Here is a 22,350-nt window from a genome sequence, read left to right on the forward strand (position 1 = left end):
CATTGTCTTTTTATTGCATAGTCTTTTTACAGAAATAGCCATAGACATTACCAGACTGAGCATTCATCACAATATTTCCAACTCAGAGGAAAGCAATGGTCAGAAAAATAAGAAAAATTAAAATGGAATAGCTCAGTCCAGCAGAATTTCCTCACAAAAATGAAAACATTCACAAAAGGCTGCAACCAAAATAAGTTTCCAAGTGGCTCATTTGCTAACCAAGTAAGCCATTTACCAATGGTAAATTAACTAAACAGTATCTGATTGCAGTAACCAAAGAAATGTATCCAGATAAAATAAGCTTAGCCTTTAAGTCATTTAAAATTTTAAAAACACATTAAATGATTTTAAGTGGTTTTTCTTAGTTCTTGATGAGTCAAAGATTTTTAACCAGTATTGCTTAGCTGTCTTTTCAAGGAGTCAATGTCAACTTTGAAGTGACTGAAGAATTAGGCTCTACGAACAGTCTGTAGGTAACAACTACAGGTAAGAATATTTTCAATGAAGTTGAGAAAACACTAATTCAGTAAAACATGAAAAAGTAATCTGCTAGGATGTGTGCAACAAATGGTAGCAAAAATATGTATGGAATATAAAAAGTCTTAGTTGAAATGTAAATGTTTAAAGCCTATGGTTGTTCATGGTATTGCTCTTCAGCAGGTACTTTAGTTGAATCTGTCATGTATTAATGAACCCAAAGAATCAAGAGTGAACTTCATACATTCTTGTGGACTTAACCATCATCAGTTCTGTGAATAGGTCAGATAAGAAGCTGAATATCCTGATTTGCCCTACCACACAGCATTCCAATGGCTTAGGAGTACTAAGGTTGTGAGGTTTTGAGTTCAGGGCCATTGACATTGAATGAGAAGAACCATACTAACCACTTACTGAACAGTGAATAACTTTGGAAAATGGCTTTTGTTGTAGGCTTGATAATGGGTTCTTAATAAATTCAACCTAAAACTACAAGGCAAAACAGTGCTTGTATAAAGAACATATTAATTTCCAACAACTAACGTTTCTTGAATCACAAGTAACATCAAGCTGCTTACACTTCTCATGCTGTCAGAAGTTAAAAGAAGCACCTGCATTCCCACACGTTATTTACAGCAGATACATCTTCCAAGCTCAAACTACAGTTCCACCAGTATGTTTCAAAGATCAATGTAAGTATAAAGGAAATTTCCGTATTTCAAAACTCATTTAACTGTGCAACTGAGATCCCATCAAATTTTCAGTTAGAAGTAATTAATCTTCAACACAATGACATGCTAAAAGAAGAGTCTAATTGTATAAATGCCTTCCATGTGATGAATATGCTTGATCAGAATCATACGGTCAGGGATTGATAGCAGTATTTGGCAATACTTATGCTTGAAAAGACACTTTCAAAGATGAAATGCATAGAATCTAACAGATGAACATTTGCAACTGATTTTGAACTTTGAATCCCAATTAAAAGGATTCTCCCCCAAAGAGCATTCCATCCTTCTCAATAGATCTGTATTAGAAAAAGCTGCACTCAATTATATTTTTAATTTTGTCAATAAATGAATTTGTGGAAATTTGAGTATCCACATAACCTCCGTGTTGCCCAAATATGGACTCTCTGGTACTTTACAGAAAGTTTTCTGACTCCTAAGCTTAAGGATGGGGTAAGTGTTAAGAGATTTGAGAAGAGAGGACAAGGTATGAAATAGTAATCTAGGAGAGTGAGACAATGAACGGACTAGAGTAGCATTGGTCATGGTTGTGTCTCTCTCAGGCACACCCTGCTGCAGATGTGCGTGTGAGGGCAGGCAGAGTTAAGTGCTCTAGGTGTGGCTATTATTGGCTCTGCCAAGTCCATCTCCACTTAGCCATCTGCTTTCTATCTTCCAAAATTTTGCTGCATGCTCACCTATTAACTTTTGTCTTGGCATATGCTTACTAAACATCCGTTATATCATTGAAAAGCAGTTTGTGGATGACTGGGATTGAAAGGATTACCTACTTTCATGTCTGTAAGAGTAAGTGGACAGCAAAAAGGTTAAGGGGCACACATAAACCTCCCCATATAAAGACCTAAATTTGGTGCTCCAGCACTGTTCGTGTGGCCCTAGACTTTACTGATCTTTGGAGAATACCAACAAACCTCGTGGGTTATCACACAAAGAGCACTCCAATAACTATTATCTTACTCCCACTCTTAGAAAGTAAAAAAAAAAAAAGCCTCAAATTTATAGGAAAAAAGGCAGAGAAATCGGTTTATCTCAGATAATCCACATTAGTTTTAACTAGCAACTTACTTATGGCAAAATGAAAAGCATGAGTCTCCATAGCTCACAACTCTCTGGAGCTCAATGCGGATAAAATTAAGTGGCATTTGAACACAAAATGGGAGGCTCAAATTATCAATAAATCTTCCATAGATGTGGAGTTTCCCTTACTGAGTTTCCTAGAGGAGGGCTTTCAAACTTTTGACTAAAAAGCGTGAGAAATATATTTTATACTTGGTCATCCAATACCCAAATATAAAACAAGTCTCATGAGGAAAACACCTTTATTGTGTTCTATTCCACTCAATTCTATTTTTAAAAATGTGTGGGGGCCCATTTTCTGACTGTATAGGTCTTTGGGTTTTTAACCCAGGCATTAATCTTGCAGCTCTGTGACCCACTGTAAATCTTACTAAATCAATCTCCAGGAGACAGGTCAGAAATCTGCATTTTAACAAACTTCACAAGTCATTTTTAAGTGTCTATATTTTGAACACTACTACAAATCAAGCCCTATATCCCAATCCCCTTTGCCCTCATAAATGGAAGGTTATAGAAACTCACTGTATATGCAGAGTAAACTGAAGACATACCCACAGAAACACAAGCAAGTGTTCAAAGGCACACCAAAAATTATGTATGACTTCGTGGATCACAGGTCCTATTTGAATGGTTCCTTTATTTTAAAAGTTATTAAATTTCAGAGTACTTATAGTCATTAATTCAACATTTATTAACTAGAATATGCCAAGGACTTTGCTAGGTGCTTGGGATACAGCAGGGAACAAAAAAACTCCCTACGTTCATGAACTTACATTCTAATGAAATATATTCTGCTGTTGTAGCATGGTGATTAAAAACTGAATTGAAAACACTAACAACCTTGGAAAGCCTTGATGTTCACTGCTATTTTTCAATTTGCATCTATCTCTGCACCCTAAAAGTAGTTGGCACCTCCTTTCCAGAATGGGAAATAGATTGGTATAATACAGAAATCTGGAACTGCAGGCAGGAATTTAAGAGATGAGCTAAGAGTAGGATATTGATAATGTGAATGAATAGGAGTTTGCTAATACAAGTGTTTGTTCTCAGTAAGGCCTGAGACCCTATCTTATTCTTTCATTTCTCCCCAACTAGACCAAGTCTTTGAGAGGAGGAGGGGCTGGTTCTTACATTGTATTGTGTTCTCAGCTCCGGGCTTAATGTGCCTGAAAAAATAATCACTCAAGTATTTGTTGAATGAATAAATGACTGGCTCCATGACATGACTGTAGCTATTCATAAAGGTATATCATACCTATACAGAGTAATCATGCTACAAATACGGGCGCAAAATGTATAGTAAAAGTGGTTAAGTTTCAGAATTCAATAATGGTTCTAGAGCTGCTTTATTTATGCCTAAGCATTCCTTGTTTTCTTTAAAGCTAATATGCAAGTTTTATAAAAAGCCTTCAATTACTTCTATCACAACTAACAAGAGACAAAATACTAGATATTTTATTAGAAGGAAAATACTAGATAGGACATCAGTTTTTATTACAGGTCTGAAGCTCCTTGTTAGCAATTCTGAGATCCCAAAGTCTGAAAATCTAGTTTTTCCTGTTTATGACAAAAACTGACCTTAACTATGTAAAGCTTTCTATAGCTGTACAGTTTATTAAAGTTACTATATCTGATCTACTGCTGCATAAATATTGATGATAGAGCACTGCTCCAGGCCCCATTGTGAGGGTGTTATGTAATCTACAAGCATATATATATTTTTTTAATTCTGAACTCTAAATCTCCCATGATCCAAGGATCATCATTTACTCATAGCAGCATTAATAAAGAAAAAAGGCAATTGAAACCTCTGAGCTACCTCTTTGGGTGTTTTTGTGTTTTTTTTTATGATTTTATTTATTTGAGAGAGAGAGAGAGACAGAGATAGGGAGAGAGCGCATGAGCAGAGAGTAGGGGGGAAGTAGGCTCCCCGCTGAGCAGGGAGCCCGACACAGGGCTCAATCCCAGGACCCTGGAATCATGACCTGAGCCGAAGGTCACGCTTACCCGACTGAGCCACCCAGGTGCCCCTCTTTGGGTGCTATTTTTAACTACTCTTGTAATGAGTTGGTCTGAAAGCCAGAGATGAAGACTGATGCCATCAACACAGAGCCATCAAAATAATCAGAAACTGTGCCACTGACCATTTTTTAACAGAGCTAAAAGCACTATCCAGCAGGTTACAGGAATCTAATGTTTTATATAATCACAGGTGGTGGCAATTCTATGAAACCTATTCTAAACCATAAAAACCTTCTAGGGTATTTCTGAGTGTACACCATCTTCTCTGCTGTAAACTACCATGAATATATCCTGTTTCCCAGGAGTTAAATGTACCTAAACAGTGTATCTTGTTTACAGCCCACAATTGCAACATTTATGTCTTCTTAATCTTTTATTTTCTCTTCCTCCTTAACTACCATGGTTAGCAATAGTTCTTTGACACAGGGGAAATATGTAACAAAGATCTGCTATTTAAGTTCTGTAATAATCAATTTTCATGTGCTGAATTTACTTCTGAGGAGTTATTTGAATAGGACTTAGAAAAATCAGGACTAACACTCGGTGTTAAGGCTATTTTAGGAAGGATCCTTCCCCTCACCAAGAAAATGTGTGTCTAAATAAATCATAAGGCTTCACACATAAATCTGTAAGATTTACTTCTTAAGCCTAATATCAATTGTGCTTAATTTGAGAATCAGAAATCAAGGAAATACCTTCATTTTACAGATAAAGAAAATGAGGCCCAAACAGAACAAAGTATATGCAGTTGAAAGTCCCAGAAAGAGCTGTAATTGTTCTTTCCACTGCACTACAACAGAAAAAAAAAAAAAAAAAAATGCTCAGTTAGGATTTACACCTGCCTTCCTTCAAAGATACAAAGATCTCCAATGGTAGACCCAAATGGTCTGTGACCCTCTCTTTGGTTCTATTCTTAATTCTTTATTTACAGATTACATCTTTGTTTCTCTTTGGTTCTTTTTTCTCAAAAGGCCTAAATTCATTAACTTGTTTAACTCAATAATTAATTAGTACACTATCTGCCCAGATTTTAAGGAACAACTTTCTTTTGTCCAGTTCATTTATAAGGCAAGGGATCACAGTAACTTATTTCGGGAGTCCCCCTATCATCTAGCTTCCAAGGAAAAAAAATAGTACAAACTGAGACACCACTTTAGATGTCTCTACTCTCAGACCCAGACTGATGCAGTTAACCTGTTCTGGACATCAACTTCTAAGTATAAGGTTTTGTTAGTATCATTTTCAAGTATGATAAACCCAGAAACAATAGAAGTACTTAACACTGGAAAAGAGCATTAAAAATGGTCCACTCCTAAAGCAAAGTAAAATGGACTAACTGAAATTCTAAGAACTTCTCCAAAAATGAGTAAGGGGCTTATTAAGGGGGGAAATCCAAAAGTATTATAATTTAGTTAAAGAAATTTATTCTTTAAAAATATTTTCATGTACACTTTCATGACTATTTTGTTTGAGGGGAACAAGGACATTATCCTATAGTCAGTGTTAACTTAGAACATAAGTGACATATGTATAGCAATACATTTGGAAATAACTGGCAAAATAAAAGTGTAAATTTTTATAGTGATTTAAGACTGCAAGATATTTAAGATCTTGGATTAAATGAACCCACAGTACAAACCAAAAATTTGCAGTTTTATGACTTCTCCATTACTGTAATCCTTAATACTATGTATAAGCAAGTTACCCCATTTCCAAATTATCCCGTAAATGAGTTACCCCATTCCAAATTGGCCAGGACATAGGGAAATTCCATTAGAAAAACAGTGACAAAAGTTTGAATGCACAGTACAATATGCATCTTCTTCCTATCTCAATTATGCTTAACACACTGTTAACAACTTGTGTAAGAGAAGTATTTTTATGGCCAAAAAAGGAAAAAAAAAGTGGAGCTTCTTGCCTAGAAAAATCCTTTAATGTCTTATATTATCTAATACATGTTTAAAACCTAAAAACTGTGTCAATGGAGATTCAATTTGCATGGGAAATTCACCCTTCTCAATATGAATAAAAACTCTGATTCATTTTAAATGGCAAAATCTTCAGAACAAAAAAATATAGCATCTCCAATAGACCTCTAAAGACAATAAAGTTATATTTACAGGATGCTATAATCAGAAATCATCTAGAAGCAAAAAGAAACTGCTACCATTTCACTGTCCTTTTTCTCAGCAGTCAGCTATGACCACACAAACTAAGGACATCCAGGAACCGATGAAATGTATTCTAGGTGAAATAAGTTTCACAGAACAGCAATTCTTATAAAGTTTTTTTTTTCTTTTCCCCCTGAGAGTCAACCTTGGATTGCATTCAAGACAAAAACAAGAGCTCTAAATCCTCAATCATGTTAAGATCAAAATTATGTAGACATTTCTGTTTAGAAAAGCTAAAATGTACAATGAAGGAAATGTAAATAGCAAGACAAGGTGCTTAATAATAGTACCACGGCAGAAATGTATGGTATTTGGTAGAATAAACATTAAGTGACATTTGGGGCAAATATTATTGCTTGATGGAATATAGCACCACTTTGAAGAATAAAAGATGGTTAGGATTAACCGCCTTTTAATCAGCAATATGCATTTATAGGAAAAGTGCTTGAAGTACTTCCGGAAGAAGGTAAGTATGAGGAAATTTTTGTAGTATATATTTTAAATATGTTACCCACTTTTCTTCATTAAACAGACAATGAGCAATCTAGTTTAGTAAAGTAATATCAGATTTGCTACTGTCAGTCTGATTATCAAATCAACAAATATAAAACTAAGGGACAGAAATGTTATTCAAACTTATAAAACAAGTTAGAACATTATATAAAGTAATTTTACGCCAAAAACATTTCTGATAATTATTGCTTAAATATACAGTGATTACACTTGTGAAATTTTCCATATCATGATTGAGAAAATTTCTTCTGAATGCTAACATTTATCCTAAGCAAGAGAGAGATATCTAAAGGACAGGTAGACATTGCCTAACCACTGAGGAAAATAGCCCAAATTCCCAACAGTTTTAAAAAACTAATGTCACCGTGGTGAGTCAGGAATCAAACAAGACAATATGACTACACACATGCTCTATGAAGTCAGCCAAATGATTTCTTTGTAATAATTTGCAGCTAGCATTTTGCTCAGTCTTCATAAAGTAGGATTTTAAGTAAACTTCCTTGTTCTAAAAGTTCTGAATGGATAAATTGCTATGCAGAAGCACAAAGTTTTTTAATGCAATCTTCTATAAGAAGTAATTAAATTTTAAAAGCCAAACAATCTAACATCGAATGTGATTTCCCTTGAGATATACTTTATCCTATCCATCAGTTTCTTTGTTCTTTAATCATCTGAAATATCAGAATTACTACACTGGTAATTTTCATAGTAAAATGTGATACTATCTTATTTAAATTAGCTTGACTTTCTATAACAACTATTTTGGTAGGAGTGGCATTTCTAAAAATAATTTTATCCAACGTATGCATCGGTCATATTTGAAGGCAATACAAAAATTCTAATAAAATTGGTAGTTTTAGAGTACTACTCAGATACTGCAACATGATCTCTACCTTTAAGGGGGGGGGGGGGAAGAAAAATCAAACTTCTATAAATGAATGGGATTTTGAATACTTATGGTTGGCATAGAAAACAGAATTCTGTACTTTCATTGGACATTTTTAGAAAGAAAATGTCTCAATGATCATGTTTTCAACATCATTCTTCACATATATATATATATATACACACACACATATACATACCTATATATACATACATACATACATATATATATATATATATATATATATATATATATATATAATTGACTGGGGTGATGCAGAAAGCCACAAATGAGAAAAGGACACTAAGGTTTTAATAAGGGGAACAAAAAATTGTTTTCACCAGTATAGATTCACATTACAGTACACCAATATTGACAGCATTCTCTTGTCTATTTTTGGTACAGAAGATGGTATCTCTCTACATAACCTTGTAAGGCTTCAGTAACTGAAACGTAAAACAAAACAAAACAAACAAAACCCCCAAAAAACAAAACAAAAAACCCAGCCTATTAGTTTACAGTTTATTTTAAAAATTCTGAAAGACACTGCAAGTTCTAAACTTTTAGTAGTGCTACCCATACACAACCATCTGGTCAAGAACCCAGTAAAAGAGCCTCCTTTCAAGGAAGCCTTGCAACAGTAGAGTTGTGCAATATGGATGTTTCTTACTACAAGAAAAAAATTATACATGGCACATTCTCATTCGTATTTTGTAATGTAAAAAGTTACAAACATACCTAATCAAATAAATAATAAAAAAAGAATTTGAATGTATTTGTTAAGTATCCTAAAACCACTACATAGAATAATGGCAACTTTCACTCACAGATTATTTACATGGTAATACCCAGTGTGGGTACACTGCTACAAAACTCAAAACAGAAGGAGTAAACTTGAAATGTTTTCCATAATAAAGATCTAGCAGCATGACTATCTAATGCTGTTTTATCCCGATTGCTTCTGAAACGTTCCTTTTTAGTCTGTGTCTTCATCCAGTTCATAATTGTCTTTATCATAAATATCTTTTACTAAAAGAACCCGTACAAGCATATTTTCCAAGGTGTTTCGGTCCAGTGAAGTAGATGTGTACCAGACAGGACTATCTGCAGAACTAGAGCACTCTGGTTGCAAATAAAAAACATCCATTCTCTGATTAAGATTCTGTGGACTTTGGGAGAAAGGAGAAAGTCAATTTCATGGTATATATACAAAATTCCCCACAACTTTCTTTTCTTCTTCCAAGAATAATTCCATGACTACTAACAATATTATGTGGTCTGACAAGATCTCATTACTTAAATACTCTATCATTAAGATATTTTGAAAGTTAATTTCTGTGATGAAAGATTATTTTCCCACCATAATTTAAACTCTGTATTTCACTGAATCCAAAACACCTTCAACAGAAACAATATTTTTAATCATTATTTTAATATTGCCACTAACCAAGTAAAATGCTGCCAATTATAATTTTAAGAGGTATCTATCATTAACATGCATCCCAGTTTCAGAGATAGTAAAATCTGAAAAATGTGTCTTAAAATTGATGAAATATGGTAGCTCATAAAATTACCTACTAACATTATACAATAGAAATTTTAACTTTTAAAATATACATAAGATAATAGTAAGATAGGGATTTCCAATTAATAGTTACTACCACTGGAAGATCTGACACTGTTGCAGCCAAATAGGGCCACCCCAAACCACTGTCAGAATTATTACCTATAGATGACGCCACTGCTTTTATGAATTCTTAAGAACTAACCGTGTGGCCTAATTATAATTTATAAAACTTTACATAAGATAATATACTTGGTTCATACTAACCCTTTTAAAACTAAAGGATACATATATAAAGCAATAGACAAGCATAAAATTTATGATCTCTAAACATCTCATGGTTTAAATTTTCTAAAATGTCTGTTGGTATTAGATTGAGGGGGGAAAGTGGTTAGTATTGTTGAAAAGTAATGTACTTTTAGAACACTGTATCTTTTAGACCTTCTTAAAGGAACATTTTCTCTTAAATATAAGTATTTCATTTTCATCTTCATCTATCCATTCTATCTTTGAACATACATTTTCACCAGGGGGGTGGGCAAGTTCTAGCTTGTCACTTGTTTGTGTCAAATTTTATAGCACAATAAAACTATATACTATAAATAAATAAATTAAATACTATATGACCGTTTATTCATACATATAGTATATGGCTGCTTTCTGGCTTAACAGCAGAATAGAATAGCTACAGCAGAGGCTCTATAGCCCAAAAAAGCCTAAAATGTTTACCATCTGATTCTTTATAAAAAAGCTTGTGCCCTATGCTTTATATAATCACTGGGATTGCTGTAATTTAAAAGATGACAATAATACATAGTAATTTCATTAGTAGACAATTTCTTAACATATGCTTGAATCCTAAAATATGAAGTATAAGCTGGGTATTTTATAATAATGAGACTACAAACATCAGATGTGAGAAGAGAGAGAAAAAATCTAAAAAAAAGGTCAGTAAAAAAAGTCACCTCTTGGTAATGTTAAATTCAAGGCAACTAACCTATACTACCTAACCTAACTAACCTATACTACCATTTAAAAAATTAAATATCATTAACACTTACCTTTTAGACAAGTAGCATTCAAACATTTTCACAGGACATCTAGAAGGATTGGCTGTATTTTCAATTTGTTCAAATACTGGCTCATCATCTTCATGTTTTCTTTTTCCAGTAGTAATTTTATCTAAAAAAATAAAAATTACATAAACTTCTTAAGACCAATCTTGAAGAAAGATAGTATTATTCACTCTTAGTATCTATTGTAACAAATATGTGGCTTCTGGTAATTCACAATTTTTCGAACAAAATGAACTAAGATGTTTTAAGAAGATATAAGCTGTCTTACTTTATGAAAATGGCAGTCCTTAGATTCTTAACAAGTGACCCAATATAGTCTTTACTAAGGCAAAGTTTGGCTATCCCTGCCACAGACGATCCAAAAAATAAAAATGTCAAACTACCTTCATTATCTGTTCCACATAAGGAAGACACTTGGTATCGAAGACATGCTTTGTTTTCCATTGTTAAAGGATTTTTTTTCCAGTGCCTAAATACAGTGCCAAAGGAAAGTCTTAAGTGTTGTTCCACTGTTTTCAGGCCAAAATACTTAGTGTTAAAGTAGAACAGGGTATTCAGAAGAGCTACTGGAGAATGTGATCCTAGTTGTTTTATCCTCCAGAGATAATCTTCTTCGACTCGAGAAAATATTGACCCTTAAATAGAGAGAAATATTTTTAAAGAATTACAATGAATAAAACACTTTTCATTTAGCCATCTAGAAAAAATAAAGTTAATTCAAGAACAAACCTATTTCAATCCTCCATTCACACCAGGTTAAAACTGGAATGAATTTCAGAATTACCTATGCAGCTCTTTAACAAAAGAGGCTAGGAAACACACCAGACTATGGAACTAGCATCTCTGGAGTAAGGGATTAGATGTTTGCTTCTGTTCTTCTGTAGGACAAGCACACAATGGTCAGAAAGGAATTAAAATCTACAGAATTCCTGAAAAAAATAGGTGATTTCCATTCACAAACACGTTTTCTTCACACATCTAAAACAGATTTCTTAGAGAAATTTGTATCACAATATCCCCTGGAGGGCTTACGAAAGAAACATCCAGGGTCTTACTCCAGAGAAAGTACGTCACATTTATTACAGATTTCTTCATAAACAGTAGTTATCAACTACATTCATTTCTAATTCAATAAAAGATGAACAGATGAGTTCATGAATAAGTACACTGAAAAATATGCTAATTTAAATTATTTCCTAATTATTTTTAATATATCTGTAAAAATAAAAATCCCAGTAGCAAGTTAGCAACACTTTTATTTACAAGGCATTACCCGGGCACCTGGGTGGCTCAGTTGGTTAAGCATCTGACTCCTGATTTCAGCTCAGGTCATGATCTCATGAAGGGTCATGAGATGGAGTTCTGCATCGGGCTCTAGACTCAGCGGAGCATCTGGTTGGGATTCTCTTTCCCTCTCTCTCTGCCCCTTCCCCCGACTCGCATGCACCCACGCATGCACGCTCTCTCTAAAATAAATTAATAAATCTTTTAAAAAAATAAAAAATAAAAGAGCATTACCATCTGGAAGTATGCTGGGTTGCCAACTTCGGAGTATTTTATTCAATTCTTGCTCAAATGTTTGGTATCCTGGATCAATAAATATGTTGTCTTTTCGGTTACTACCACACAAGTACTGCAATTAAAAAAAAGTTTCTTGAAGGAAAACCAGCTAATTATTAGTGAACATATTACTTATATTCTGTATGTCTTAAGAAAGAAAGAAATCTTATGTTTATGATAAATAGGCACACTAATACAACATGGGAGATTACTGGCTTTATTCATGTATCTAGAAATCATGAACAATCAAAGCTACCAATTACTCTGCTGCCTAAAAAACGCAAAGCTGAAATACACACCGAAGAATCCAGAATGTAAGAACTAGGAGAAATCTTCAGTCTGTCAGATAAAAACAGAATATTTAGCTCCAATGTTCATTATGTAGCATATGGAGAAAACAAAATTAGACTTTCTAGTTAAGAGTAATTAAATTATTAATGATTAAAGAAAAATTCTGAATGGTAGAGATGGGATGAAATATTACTCTGTAGCTGTCTGAAGATCTCTCCTAGCACTCTTTGTTAGGCGAATACTTATTCACTTATTGCTTCTCTTTGTTTAACTCCTGTGTGTCATACAAATTTATGACTCTAATAAACTTACTATGACAAACCTTAACAGTGAGGGTTGTTAAAAAATGATTTAAACACTAAAGTTTACAAAGTCCATCTCCAATGTAATCTAAAAATAAAATAACGCAAAAGTAAAATGTATGACAATAATAGCACAAAGAGTGGGAGGCATGAGTTGGGCAACTTACACTATTGTAAGGTTCATACCCTATACATAAAGAGGTACAATAATTTTTGAGGGTAGATAATGAACTGAAGATGCATATTATAAATCCTAGGGCAACCACTACAAAAAAACTTAAGAGGCGGGCGCCTGGGTGGCTCAGTTGGTTAGGCGACTGCCTTCGGCTCAGGTCATGATCCTGGAGTCCCGGGATCGAGTCCCGCATCGGGCTCCCTGCTCGGCAGGGAGTCTGCTTCTCCCTCTGACCCTCCCCCCTCTCATGTGCTCTCTGTCTCTCATTCTCTCTCTCAAATAAATAAATAAATCTTTAAAAAAAAAAATACTAAAAAAAAAAAAAAAACCTTAAGAGGCATAAATAAACCAATAGTGGAGATAAAACAGAATCACAGAAAAGTAACTAATTCAAAAGAAAACAGAGAAAGAAAAACAAAACAAAACAAAAAACCCCACAAAGAACAGATGTAACAAATACAAAACAACCAGGAGGACAGAATATTAGCTGTGACTACACTGAGTGTAAAAGGTCTAAGCCAGGTGGCAAACTAGAGTACTCGAGCCAAATCTGACCCACTGCCTATTTTTGTCAATAAAGTTTTCTTGAAACACAGACACGATTGACATTTGCATACTACCCAAGTCCGTTTTCATACTACAATGGCAGAGCTGAATGGGTGGTGTGGCCCACAAAGACCGAATAAAACATTTACTATCTGGTCCTTTATTAAAAGGGAAAAAAAATGTTTGTTTGTCTTAACACAGCAAGACAAGAATGGTCAATTGGATTAAAATTTAAAAAAATAAAAATTAAAAAAAAAAAAAAAGCCAGGCCCAACAATATGCTGCTTACAAGACACCTACTTTTTTTTTATGTTGTTGTTTTTATTTATTTATTTATTTATTTATTTTTAGATTTTATTTATTTCTTTGAGAGAGAGAGAGAGCGCAAGAGGGGGGAGGGTCAGAGGAAGAAGCAGACTCCCTGCTGAGCAGGGAGCCCCAATGCGGGACTCGATCCCAGGACTCCAGGATCATGACCTGAGCCGAAGGCAGTCGCTTAACCAACTGAGCCACCCAGGCACCCTGTTGTTGTTTTTTTTTTAAAGTAATCTCTACACCCAACCCAAACACCTTGGGGTTTGAACTCACAAGCCCAAGATCAAGAGTTGCATACTCTTCCAACTGAGCCAGTGAGGAGCCCCAAGACACCTATTTTAAATATGCAAACACAGATAAATGAAAAGTAAAAGGATGAAAAAAAATATACCATGTACTTGGGTGCTTGGGTGGCTCAGTCAGTTAAGCATCTGCCTGGACTCAGGTCATGATCTCAGGGTCCTGGGATCAAGCCCCATGTAGGGGCTCCCTGCTCAGCAGGGAGTCTGCGTCTCCCTCTCCCTTTGCCCCTTCCCCCACTTGCGCATGCATGCTCTTTCTCTAATAAAATCTTTAAATAAAAAAAATTTTTTAAAGACTCTCTATGTATATATATACACACCATGTACTAATAAAAAATCAGCATATCATTCATCTGAACTGATCTAACATTAGTCCTACTAGTCAGAAGGAAGAATGACCAGTATTATTTCAAAATGGCAGAACAAAAATTCCTAACTAATGCCTTTCAAATAGGATGCAAATCAAGTGCCTGGCAATCAATGAAGTAACAATGTCAGATCCCTCCCCTGCTTTTGGGTTAGTCAGAGAGCAGGAATTCTACCATTTCCTAATCTGGAAATTCTCAGTGTTATGATTTTAGCACTAATTGGTTAAAATCAATCAATTCAACCTATTTAATGGGAATATAGTTTTGTTTTGTTTTTTAAGAGTTGTTGTTTTTTAAGTAGGCTCCACACCTAGCAGGGAGCTCAACTCAGGGCTTGAACTCACCAGCCTGAGATCAAGACCTGAGCTGAGATCAAGAGTTGTATACTTAACCAACTGAACCACCCAGGCACCCCTACAAATAGTTTCTTTTAAGTACGTCTCCTAGATTATTTTTAAAATGTAAACTTAGTGCACATTATACAAAACAATCACAAAAGTGAAATCCCCATGTTTGGAATAGTAATTTGTATCTTTTGTTCTTAACATAAAGCAGCATACATAATAAAAAAAGAAAAAAAAAAAGAGGGAAGTGATCCTGAAATAATTTTCAGCTATATGTCAAGCAACAAGGGGAAAGCACTTTCTATGTACATTCAGAACCTTAACAATAACAAGCCAAAAACTAGGTTCTCAACTCAGCTCTACTACAAGTAGCTCCTAAATGATGTGCCAACACTCAGTCCTTCTGAAGAGGCTTCTTTGGCAATCCCTGATGAATTAAAAGATCCGCTGCTCTTATTGTTATAGAAGGAATGACAATACTTTCTGAGTTGCTGCTGTAGTATGCGAATAGATACTGTATTATGGTTCTTTCTTCCATTAAAGGCAGTCCCATGGGGTGCCTTGGTGGCTCAGTCGTTAAGTGTCTGCCTTTGGCTCAGGTCATGAGGGTCCTGGGATCGAGCCCCGGGAAGCCCACCTCTCCCTCTCCCACTCCGCCTGCTTGTGTTCCCTCTCTCTAATAAATAAATAAAATCTTTAAAAAAAAAAAAAAAAAAAAAAAAGCAAAGGAGAAGCCATCAAAGACAGCAGCACCTTCTAGAAAGTAACCCTGGAGAAAACTCTCTGATGGGCAAGGCCTGTCTAAAGAATAGCAATCTTAATAAAAAATTATCCTCACGGGGGGCACCTGGGTGGCTGTCAGTTAAGCATCTGACTCTTGATTTTGGCTCAGGTCATGATCTCAGGGTCCTGAGATTGAGTGCTATGTTGGACACCGCCCTCAATGGGGAGTCTGCTTGAGATTCTCTCTACCTCTCTCTCTCTGCCCCTCCCCCTACATTCACACACAAGCACATTCTCCATAAAATAAATCTTTAAAAACAAACAAACAAAAAAACAATGTAAACATAACCCATCATTAATTTAGCTACAAATCAGCAGCCCTGGTGTTTCAATAATATTATTGTAACCCTCAGCAGCAAGAAAAAACACCTCCAAGAAAAAAATACTGAGTATGATCTTTAAAAATGCTTAAAATCTTTTCATGTTTCACCCTGGATAAAAGATGAAGTCTAAACATTTTATCAATGAATACAGGCCCTTTGCTATATGACTCTTACCTACTTTATCCACCCCCAAAGCTCTCTACACTTCACACTTCACATTCTAGCCATGCCAAGTAGTTCCTGGAAAACTGTACCCTGGTATACATTTTTCTCTCTTCTTGGAATGCCATTGTTCTTCCTTCATCCTTCCTGCCTAGAATTTCTATATCTATTTCAAAGCTCAGTTTAAAGGTCTTCACCAGTGTTCTATTTTCAGATTACATCCTTAGAATCAATTAGTCCCAACTCTGTGCCACCAACATACCACATACCATGAGAACAATGCTGTTTAAATACCATTTGTTTATGTATTTCAAATCCTTGAGCAGAGCATAAATAAGGCTTTTAAGTCAAACTGCCTACCAGATTCAAATGTATAAGCTATGTAACCTTGGGTGAGCTACTTAACTTCCCTTCATCGCCAAAAAATGGTGAGAATAATAGTAAGGTTGTTGAGAGGATTAAATGACATGCCAAGCAGTTAGCACAGTGCGCAGAGAGCAGTAAACAGTCAAAAGTAATCTCCAATATCTACTCCAATGTTCAGAGTTCAGCATACAATAAGCACTTAACTAATAGTTCCTGAAGAAACCAATGAAATAAGGATTAACAAAACTCTGAATGTATTACACCACTGCTATGAAAAATAAGGTAAATTCTTAAGGCCCTTCTGAATCAAAGAAAGATTTATGTTTTAAAATGTATGTATTTTAATAGAATTTAACCTACCAAAAAAACCATTTATACTGAACTCAAATTAATAAGACATAAGTGAGTTTACTGAATTTTTTAATTGAGTAAATGGAGTTCTAACTCTTTTTTAAGAAAGGAAAATAATAATCCCTCCAAATAAGAAATCTTGGACAAATTTTTAGAAAATGAGAATAATTATCTAGAATAAACAAGGAATTCTCACAAACGGAAAGAGATTAAACAACCCAACAGACAAAGGGGAAATTCACATAAAAGCAAATTCGAATGGCCAACAAATATAAAAAGATTCTCAATCCTTTTGGAAAGCAATCTGGTAATATCTTTCAAAATAAAAAATATGCTTTCCTTATGATCCAATAATAATACCCTTTCAGAAATCTTATAGAAATAGAAGCACCAATTCTTTAGGATAATTATGTAAGCTTTGGGGAAGAAAGGGAAGAAAGATATACATTGTTTATCTATAATAGCAAAATTTTAGGAAACAAAGGGAATGCTCATCATTGTTGAAATGACTAAAGTAAATGTCATATGAAATATAATACAGTTAAGCCTGTTCCACTGATTTAGAGTGACTGCCACAATGTACTGGGAAACAGAGGGAAGGAAACTATAGTACAAAAGTGATTAATATGCCTCCATGTTCTTAGTTGACAAACTACTGTATCTTTTTTGCCATGTTCATAAAAAAACACAAAGAAGCATACACATCTAGCTAACTGTGATGAGGTAGGGAAAATTCAGGAAAAGGGTATCCACAATTCCACTGACAATACATTTGGTGTGAGGGGCAACCACTTGCGTAAGATAGTGGATAAAAGAACAATCATGATTGTGGGATTTCATATAATTTTCTTTTTTAACAATAATCATTATTCCTTATATTGCCTAAGGGGAAAATCAGCTCTTTTGTTTGTGAGGGAGAAAAAAGAAAATGCTATGCTCCCCTTTCATACAGTACCCAGTTAAACATCCATTAATTACATTTAACTTCTCAAATACACAATACAGAAGTGGCTACACATTTACCTACATATACTCATAAGACTTAGTCCTCACAAATAAAGATGTTATTCCTTCCCTAAACATAATCAAAGAAAATCATACTTCAACATTATCTTATTTTTATTGTCAGATGTGAACAAAATTAATAAACGCAACAAATATGCACACCCTTCCAAAAATAGCTTCTATTTCTGTACACATCTTTGAAGTAACATTAAACAGCAATGATTTCCAGAAAGTATATTTTAAAGATTTTATTTATTTATTTGACAGAGAGAGAGATAGCGAGAGCAGGAACACAAGCAGGGGGAGTGGGAGAGGGAGAAGCAGGCTTCCTGCCGAGCAGGGAGCCTGATGTGGGACTCGATCCCAGGACCCTGGGATCATGACCTGAGCCGAAGGCAGACGCTTAACGACTGAGCCACCCAGGCGCCCCAGAAAGTATATTTTAGATAGCTTATCTTTACACTGAGTTTTAGGATTATTTTTAAAGCTGCTTATAAAAGACCATACAGTCTTTTACAAAATTAAATCAAGTCTGTGAAAATATGTCCAATATTGAGAATAGTAAAAAAACAAAAACAACAAAAAAAACAGAAAAACTTCAATTATATTTAAAAAAAAACCAGAAAAATCTATCATCTTAACCATTTTTAAAGTGAAGAGTTCAGCAGTTACAAGTTTTTTTGATGAAACATTTTTTAGTACATGAAGAACCTGTTTGAAAACAGGAGGAAATTCTGACATATGCTACAAAAGGAATAAACTTTGAGGACATTATGCTATGTGCAATAAACCAGTCACAAAAACAGTAATACTGTATGATTTCACTTATACAAGATACCTAGAGTAGTCAAACTTATAGAGACAGAAAACAGAATGGTGGCTGCCAGGGGCTGAGAGAGGGGAGAATGAGGAGTTATTGTCTAATGGGTAAAAAGTTTCAGTTTTGCAAGATGAAGAATTATCAGGATGGTTGGTGGTAATGTTTGCATAGAATTACAAATGTACTTAATACCACTGACTTGTACACTTAGAAACAATTAAGACGGTTAAGTTTTATATTTATTTTACATTAAAAAAATTGAACCAACTTAAAGACATAATCGTTCATTATGCAATCCATTTAGCTCTAAAACCTCTAACAGTAATTGGAGTTCTAATATTTACATAATCCATTCAAGAAGAAGGAATCCAGAGATTCAACTTCCTGTACAGGGTTATAAGGAAGGCAGCCAATTCTTAAGGAAGGAATAATACCAATAATACCAATTCCCACAAATTCTTTCAGAAACTAGGAGGAAGGAACACTTCCCAATTCATTCAATGAGGCCAGTGGTATTATCCCAATACCAAAGCCAGGGAAAGACATGGACTAGTATCCTCCATGAACATCTGCAAAGTCACTAACAGTAAATTAGCAAGTCTATTCAGCCATATATAAAAAGGATGATATATCATTATCAAATGGAGTCCCTCTCAGAAATTCAAGGTTGATTTAATATCTGAAAACTGACTGATATGCCATCATTAATAGAATAAGGGAGAAAAACCATATGATTGTCTCAGTAGATGCAGAAAAAGCAGCTGACAAAATTCAATAACCATTTATGATAAAAAAAACTCTCAGCAATATTAATTAGAACTTAAATAAAAATTTGGAAGAAAAAAGGGGGGGGAAACTCTCACCAACAAAATAAAAACCTAAGAAAATTTTTCAATCAGTTAGGAACAGAAGAGAACTTCCTTGACCTGGTAACAGGAAACTACAAAAAACCTACAGGCAACATCATACTTAATGGTGGAGAACCCTCCCCCAAGAATTAGAAACAAGGTAAGGGTTTCCACTCTTATTACTTGGGCCCCCCACGAGTGGCACTGGGGAGTGGGTCTTCCGTACACCACATTTCCCGCGCCCCACCGCGGGACGGGGATTCGGCTGGGCTACTTCCCACTCGTATTACTTGCATCTAAATGTTGGGAGGCAGGAGGAGGCCTGAGATCCCTAACCAATGTAGTAAGACAAGAAAAAGAAGACATGCAGATAAGAAAGAATGAGGTAAAACTGTCTTTATTCATAGACAACATGATTATATATGTAGAAATTTCTAAGAAAAAAGAAGACAGCATGTACTAGAACTAATAGTGAATTGGTATACACAGACTATAAGATGAATAAACAAAAATCAATGGTCTTTCTACATGCAAGTTATGTCAGAGGAAACAACTAACAGAGGAAAGACTATTTGACTTTAGGGAGGTGAACCAGGTGGAATAGAGATGGGTAGGACAGAGACCCCTCCACATTATGTTGTCTTTTATTACACTATAATTTGAAGTTATATTATGCGACACTGGTTTTTAAGCTGAATTTCTACAGAAGCCATTTTTTAAATTTTTTTTTTAAGATTTTATTTATTTGACAGAGAGAGACACAGCAAGAGAGGGAACACAAGCAGGGGGAGTGGAAGAGGGAGAAGCAGGCTTCCCACTGAGCAGGGAGCCTGATGCGGGACTCGATCCCAGGACCCTGGGATCATGACCCGAGCTGAAGGCAGACGCTTAACAACTGAGCCACCAGGCCTCCTTACAGAAGCCATTTTTAAATGAAATTTTATACAGAACCCCAAAACATACCAAAAAGTACAGTTGGATTAAAACTCGAATAAAAAGGGAGGAGTTCAGATGGCAGAGAAGTAGGGGGACCCTAGGCTTTTCTTGTCCCTCAAACACAGCTGTATTGAAGTCAGATCACTTGGAACACCCAGGAAATCAAGCTGAAGATTGGAAGAAGGATCTCCATGGTTGGAAGGAGATAGCATGGCAGGTGCAAGGAATGTGGAAGTAAACTGGGGGAGAGAAAAGTTGCCATGCCCCGGAGGGATGGGAACCCTTTCCTCAGGGAGAGAAAAGGGAGAGAGGGAGAGAGTGGTTGAGAAAGTGTGGCATAGGATTCACACAAGAAAACCTTTCAGACCACAGACTGGAGAACCAGGGAAACTGAGTGATGCAGGTTTTTTGCAAACAGTGAATGAAGCTCAAGCTCTGAGGTTTTGGAAGTGCGCTCCTGGAGAAAAGGAAGTTTCTGGCCTGGGAGTACGCACAAGTGGTGTAGGGATCTCCTACCGCATTGGGAGAGAGCGTTCCCCTTCGTGGAGTACATTTGGAAGAGGGTTTATTGCCTCTCCAAGGACAAAAGACTCTGCAGGCGCCAGCCAACGGCCTTTCACTGGCAGGGGACGAAGGTGCGCACAGAGGGTGGGTAACCTAGTTGTTGCTTTTCACAGTGACACACCATAGATTCCACATACTGTGCAGGTAGGGGACTGTTTTTCTGGGACAAAAGGCACTAGTCAGAGCACAGCGAGGCTTTAATCTGGAGGAGGGAGCGGATCTGAGCAGTACCAGCTCCTTTAAGATTTGGAGTTTTGGAAACGCCTGGGAGGCTCAGTCCATTAAGCATCTGCCTTCAGCTCAGGTCATGATCCCAGGGTCCTGGGATTGAGTACTGCATGGGCTCCTTGCTCAGCAGGGAGCCTGCTTCTCCCTCTGCCTGTGGCTCCCCCTCACCCCCGTGTGTTCTCTCTCCCCAACAAATAAATAAAATTAAAAAAAATTTTTTTTTGGAGTTTTGAATCCCAGTCATGTGCCAAAGATAAAATGCAGGAAATTTAGAGTTTTGAATACCATCTGTGCCAAAGATAAAAAGCAGGAGAGCTGGGTGCCAGGTTCACTGAGGGCCCTCACTTTTCTGTGAGGGCTTCCCGAACAGCAGGGGGTGTGAGATCCTCTGTTGGGGGACAAGAGAGTGGGGTGGCATCAGTTTAGCCTCTCTACCAACATGTTCAGACTTCAGAGAGCAACACAGTGGCCCCCAGTGGAGGTGGGAGCCACTTACATCAAACCCTGCCCCCATATGCCTGGCACATACTTCTTTTAATGGGGCAAGACGGACTCCAAGCCAGCACAGCGAGGATCTCCCCCAGAAGAGCAACACAGGCAGCACACCACATGCACCAAGCTACTGATCATATAGTGCTTCAAAGCATCCCCTTCAGTTGTGGTGGAAATAGGACCAGGCTGTATTTCCCGCCCCCACTGGAATCAGGCTTATAGTGTTTTGCTTGTTGCTTTTTTTTCATTTCCTTTTCTCTCTCTCTCTTTTTTTGGAATCAGGCATCTTTTTTTCTTTTCTCTTTATTTTTTCTCCTTTTTCTTTGAAATCAGGCTTATAGTAATTTTTTTGATTGGTTTTTTTTCGTTCCTTTTCCTTTTCTCTTTTTCGTGGAGCAGGCTTTTCTGGTTTTTTCTTTTCTTTCTTTCTTTCTTTCTTTCCTTTTTTCCATGCTTTTTTCAACAAACAAATCGAAGCACACCTAGATAAAGGTTCAAACACTCCCCGCTGCAAGAAAGGAGGAACTCTGCAGAGGACTGACCAGTGGGAAAGCATAGCCAAAGTCCAACAGCAGAGTGCACACACCATACACCAGAAACACTTCCTAAAGTACCAGGCCCTGGACAGTGTATGACCTCTTTTTAATACATTACTCTCAGGTGCAAGAGACGTAACAAGCTTTCATAACACACAAAGATAGAAACTTAGCCAAAATGACAAGACAGAGGAATTC

The 22,350-nt window shown here is 36.0% G+C and overlaps 1 protein-coding gene across 3 annotated transcripts in view; it reads right to left on the reverse strand.

Moving 5' to 3' along the window:
* Positions 1 to 8,189: 8,189 nt before the first annotated feature.
* The window catches only part of ZMYM2 (zinc finger MYM-type containing 2), a 93,681-nt gene continuing 79,520 nt past the window's right edge, over positions 8,190 to 22,350 (reverse strand). For all 3 annotated transcript variants that reach the window (XM_045869138.3, XM_045869137.3, XM_045869139.3), the window contains 4 exons: positions 12,054 to 12,168; positions 10,919 to 11,170; positions 10,521 to 10,641; positions 8,190 to 9,064 (listed from right to left, as the gene is read on the reverse strand). In XM_045869138.3, the coding sequence (XP_045725094.1) occupies positions 8,872 to 9,064; positions 10,521 to 10,641; positions 10,919 to 11,170; positions 12,054 to 12,168 (681 nt within the window). In that variant the 3' untranslated portion in view covers positions 8,190 to 8,871. The remainder of the gene's footprint in view (positions 9,065 to 10,520; positions 10,642 to 10,918; positions 11,171 to 12,053; positions 12,169 to 22,350) is intronic.

Source organism: Mirounga angustirostris, unplaced genomic scaffold, assembly GCF_029215605.1.
Source record: "Mirounga angustirostris isolate CCGP_5_RB_7025 unplaced genomic scaffold, mMirAng1.0.hap1 SCAF_3, whole genome shotgun sequence".
Lineage (NCBI taxonomy): Eukaryota > Metazoa > Chordata > Mammalia > Carnivora > Phocidae > Mirounga > Mirounga angustirostris.